The following is a 5853-nucleotide window of genomic DNA, read 5'->3' as shown; positions in this document are numbered from 1 at the left end:
TTATTCGTTTTTACTAATTTAATTAATATACTATTCGTACTACAAGTACTAATACTTGCGTGGTTCGTCGTCGGTAGTAGCTGTAAGTTTACGGACTTACAATGCTAGAATTCGGAATTCAATTCACCACGGTGGACACGGCAGATAACTTTATGTGGCTTTGCGTTAAAACAAACAAAATTTCGGTTTTGGTAGAATTGAAATAATATTTATATTAGTGTTGATAGACAAATATTTACAAATACAATTTTCATAAATTATTGGTTTGCTTGGAATTATTTTATTTGATTGTTTTGTAAGTAATCTCACATATACTGTTTTAATTACATTTAAACATAATAAAGTATTATTAAACCACCTCCTTATGCATTCAGGTGGTTAGGGCGCTCGACTCGCAATCTGAGGGTCGCGGGTTCGAATCCCCGTCCCACCAAACATGCTTACCCTTTCAGTCGTGGGGGCGTTATTATGTAACGGTCAATCCCACTATTCGTTGGTAAAAGAGTAGCCCAAGAGTTGGCGGTGGGTGGTGATGACTAGCTGCCTTCCCTCTAATCCTATACTGCTAAATTAGGGACGGCTAGCGCAGATAACCCTCGTGTAGCTTTGCACGAAATTCAAAACAAACCTTATGCATTTTAAATCATTATTTATTTTCATTAACAAACTTCTCATTATAGATTAATATTGAGCCATCTGCAGAATTAGTTATTTCTCCATTAAACTTAATTTTCTAGAAATAATTTAAATATAATGGAAACAGTAGATGATCCAAAACTGACCCTTGAGGTACTCCAGTAGTTAAGTTCATATCATCAATCATTACAATATTTATTTTAACTACTTATTTTCTTTTTAATATAAAAGATTTATATAAACTTAAAACCTCTTATTACAATTTTATAAAGTTTTTCGTGGAAGTTATTGTGAATACGTGTCAAAAAGCGTTTAATATATCAAGACAATAAGTATATGTTATGTTATCGCCATTAATCAATTGTTTTAATCAATTAATCAACATTTGTATTCATATTTTTATGGTTTTCAAATTGATAATTTGAGAAAAACTTGTTGAATCTAAAACTTTAATTATTCTTTCTTTAACAATCTTATCGAGAATTTTTGATATTACTAAGAAGAAAGCAATCAGTCAATAATTGTTGAATTTTTTTTTCCTTTAAATTTTTGTATAATAATGGCACTTTGTAAAATATCTGGAAAAAAACCGTTTTCCATTGATACTTTAATTAAATACTTTATAACTAACACCAGTTTTTCAATATTATTTTTAATCATTCAGATGTGATTTTATCTTCTCCCAAGTATTTTCCGTTTTTTAGAGAGTTTATAAATTTTTTAATTACATATTTATCAGTTAGTAATAGATGCAGTGAATTTAAAGGCATGCTAGGTTTATACCAAGTTTCATTTAACTGATATGTACTAAAACTGTTTCAACAATTATTACATACAAGTTCATTTATAATATTTATACCAAATTCATTAAATAAACTTGTATATAATTTGGATTGTTCACTAAACTGAATATACTTATTATTTACTGTAATATTTTCACATTTTTCAGCACATTGTGAGGGGTTTACCTGTTATCTCATTTATTATGTCCCACTGATTTTTAATATTAGTTTTAATGCGAATTTGTTTATCCTTCTAATAATATATTGTAGTTTGTTTTATAAACCTACTTAGATAATTTCTATAGTTTCCAAACTCAGTCAATTCATTATAGGTTGGTAACATATTTCTTACATTTTGAATTTAAAGAATAAAACTGTGTATAGAAATAATAATAATTCATATAATAATGAAGTATTGAAAATAAATTAACATAAGATTGTACAATACTAAAACAATTCGATTTCAGTGGTATCTATCAAAAATTAAATATACAAGTTGCATATATAAAGATGTTATTATAAAATTGACAAACATAATTACTTCATCAATGGAATATGTAAAAATAAACAGAGAAAATAGTTAAACCATGGATGACAAGTCGATTGCTGTAATCTATTCAACAACAACAACGTAAAGTAATGTATGCAAACTACTACTATAGAACAGTCAAATTCTTGTCTTAAACAAGTAAAATAAGTTCTATACGACCAGCAGTCATAATTACTAGAGTTACAGACCATTTTACCACAGCTTTAAAAAATTATTCTCTTCAGATTTAATATTTATGTTTGTGTTTCCTACAGAGTTTACATTTTTCATTTTATTTTCATTTAGAAAAACATTTTAGTTGTTTAATATACGTTTGTATACTATATTGATGAGATTTATAAATTACTAAAATTATATCTAATACTTCAGCTATTATAAATTCAGGAATTACTTCTTATACACGTGTTTCATTGCTTACAAATACTGTGGTATCTCTAGATTTATTATCTCTAGATTTATTATGATATTTAACTTTATTATATTTTTAAAAAATCCATATATATTATACAAATTTAACTTCTTGTTTATGGTCCAAATTTCTGAAAGCACTATGATATGTATTTTCCATGAAAGTAGCTGTAAATAAATAATAAAAAGATCAAAATTCTTATTTAGACTACGTATACTCATTTGCATTATTATTAATCATATATGAACAAACAAAGAAGTTATGACCGAAAATATAGCTAATACTGAAAGTAACTAACTGGTGAATCAATGCATCTTAACCATTGTTAGTAAAAATATGTATTGAATTACCTATATTAATTATTAGGTTAATATTTTAGTTCTGATATATTTAGTTAATGATGATTAAGAAGAGGTTACAACGATATGAATTAACATAAAATATTTACCCCTTCTCGTAAACACAGTAATTTTAACTCCTCCCTCCTACTTCTCAGCATTTTCTCTAGCGCTTCCTTTCTTGCTTTTAAGATCACCATTATATCATGATTGTCAAAATCAATGCATTCTATTGCTCTGTCAAGGACTACGAATGAAATGAAGATGATAAATATCAACTTAAAACATTGTTATCTTATCAATCGACAAAATGTGTATACAAAAAATACTAATTTTCTTTGAAACTGAGATTTTGGACATTGAAGCTTAACACGTAACTTCAGGAATAATAGTCTTGATTAAATATAAACAATAACTGATTTAAAAATATACAGTTACTTCGGAAACAAGACCTGCCAACAAATAGATCCAGAATATAAATATAGGAATAAAACACTTGCTTCAGAAACAACATTTGTCAGTAAAAAAAAACAACAAAAAATCTGATTTAGAAAAAACAGAAGTTTTTGAAGAATAATTTATCATTAAACTAAGATACGGAGTAATATTTACAAACAAACAAAAAACACAAAAAAAGTAGTAAATTGTACTAAATTAAGACAACAATTAATATGTACAAACAATAACAAAATATTTAAACTGTGAAGAAGAATCTATTATTAAGTTTAAACAACAATTAATATTTACAAACAAACAAAAATAGGAGTTCTGGAGGAGATCCTATTGTTCATTTAAAAAAATATTACAAAGAAACAAAAAATAGGAGTTGTGAAGAAAGACCTATTATTAAATTATGACAACGACTGACTTTTATAAACAAAGAAACAACAAACGGGGATTATGAACGAAAGCTTGTAATTAAACCAATCGAACAATTAATATTTTCAAAGAAAGAAACAACAACAACAAAAAAAAAAAACTGAAAGCAAGAGCTCTAAAAAATATATTATTAAATTAATAAATGATGAGCCATAGTGGATCCTCTACACAACGAAGATACTAATGCTACTATTTTACTTTATGTGACTTTTTTCATGTACAGATTTTTATGTCAGTTGTCGATAGATATTGATGATGGAGGACGTATTAGGCATTTGAAATATTTGAAATTAAATTATATTTCCTATTCAATTTCGAACGTGTAGGTTTTATCTCGGCTAGAATTGAAAATACTGAACAACCCTGTTTTTAAGTTCTTAGAGTTTTACTTACCTTCTCGTTTAAATACGGATAAACTGGGCGAACTTCTACTCATTCGCAAACTCAAGGTGGAATTAAGAGAAACCAGGGAAGACACGCTACTGGACAAACCATGAGTAATGCGATCATAGTACCATAACGAATTCACTCGATCCTGAAAAAAGTACTCAGTTTTCAAGAGGCAATAAGCATGCAAGTACCACACACAAAACAAAAAACTGTTGTTATTTTCAAATGTTTTACTTCACTTTACTGACAACAGTATTTAATTTATATAGAATAATCATATGGTTCAATACTGCATAGGTATTAGCATCAGTCATAGGTAGCCAGTTGAAGCTAAGATGCTATGAGAAGAGTAGCTCATAACATTAAAAAGGGATCATTTATTGGAAACGTATTGATAACATGATGGTCCGAGACATTTCACACTCATAACATTAAAAAGGGATCATTTATTGGAAACGTATTGATAACATGATGGCTCAAGACATTTCACACTCATAACATTAAAAAGGGATCATTTATTGGAAACGTATTGATAACATGATGGTCCGAGACATTTCACACTCATACCCATATTCATTTTGGATAAGATGATAAATAAATGGGGAAAACTGGACGTGTTAATATGGATTGTCGGCTCGACCGTCCAAAAATAATTGATTTTCAGTCCCACCAAAATTGGAATGTGTCGTGAAATGAAACCGAATTAAATCGTTGTGCACAGAGAGCTCTATGTTATTGGATCTCACATATGGTCTGCAGCTCACACTATACTCATCAAAATCGTGCATACAAGATGTTAGTTCCCTTGTTGCTTCGAGCAACGGAGAACCATCAAGTCCTACTACTCTTTGTTTGCTTCTGATGGACAGGCTTTAATTTAGCAGCATACTGGAGAATGCTTTGGATAGAAGGGTGTTTCCATAATTATAAAGTATGTAGGGGTAGCATCATTCCTTGGACCTGTTTTATATATTTGGGACATAGTCCATTAATATTAATGAGGGGAATAATGAATCCTTTGTTGTGTTATACATTCTGAAAATTACTGCACGACCTGCATCGAAGGATTTCTTTGAGGACATATCACGAATTTTTAACGCGATAATACAATAAACTATAATACAGTAATGTCCAGTAAAGGTTTAAAGATAATAACATCTACAATTTACTTTTGACGGCCCATTTGAATCCAACTAGACCACTCTAGAACGTTTTATAATGTTACCTAACGGACAGTCTAAGAAATCACTTCAAGCTGCTTTAAACAAGTAGTGGTGGTCTGTTCCACCAGATGTACAAGAACAGTCGATGGCAAGTGTTAACAGGGTCCAAACTGTATTTAAGGCCAAATGTGGACCCATTTACCATTATAATTGGACTTCAGTAATAAAACACGACACCCTATCTGGTCTCTGGGTGTTCTCTCCAAATAATTTGACAATACAGTGTCAAGTTACATGTGGGTATAACACAGTCACCTTTATAAAATTTTTGCATGGTAACTGGGACCCGAATCTTCAGCGAACCACAATTTCATCTAAACGCATTTTATGTTTCGTGAAAACGTTATTAACTTTTTTTTCATGGTTGTGTTTTTTACTCTTTTAAAATAATACTTCAAAACACAGATATTTTACTCCGTGTGTTTTTTTAATACTTCTCTATAATACAGTATGATTCTCGGTACTTCTGAGTCAGTGAGAGAGATAAATATCGGTATCACTATATTTCATACTTAACATGTCCAAATACACAACCAATTTATTCAATGAAAACGACTATTTAATTACATATTTCAAATATTTAATGCTAAAAAACCATGTATTCTCTTTTACATTGTTGTGAGCAACCATCACAGTGATAATATTC

At 29.3% G+C, this 5853-nt stretch overlaps 1 protein-coding gene across 3 annotated transcripts in view; it reads right to left on the bottom strand.

Moving 5' to 3' along the window:
* The window catches only part of LOC106472386, a 37207-nt gene that overhangs the window by 21306 nt on the left and 10048 nt on the right, over positions 1-5853 (bottom strand). For all 3 annotated transcript variants that reach the window (XM_022400971.1, XM_013933030.2, XM_022400970.1), the window contains exons 3-4: positions 3988-4129; positions 2826-2962 (exon numbers count right to left, since the gene is read on the bottom strand). In XM_022400971.1, the coding sequence (XP_022256679.1) occupies positions 2826-2962; positions 3988-4129 (279 nt within the window). The remainder of the gene's footprint in view (positions 1-2825; positions 2963-3987; positions 4130-5853) is intronic.

This window comes from Limulus polyphemus, unplaced genomic scaffold (genome assembly GCF_000517525.1).
Source record: "Limulus polyphemus unplaced genomic scaffold, Limulus_polyphemus-2.1.2 Scaffold5292, whole genome shotgun sequence".
Taxonomy (NCBI): Eukaryota; Metazoa; Arthropoda; class Merostomata; order Xiphosura; family Limulidae; genus Limulus; species Limulus polyphemus.
Note: the sequence above shows the minus strand (reverse complement) of the source record. Positions and strands in the feature narration are given on the sequence as shown.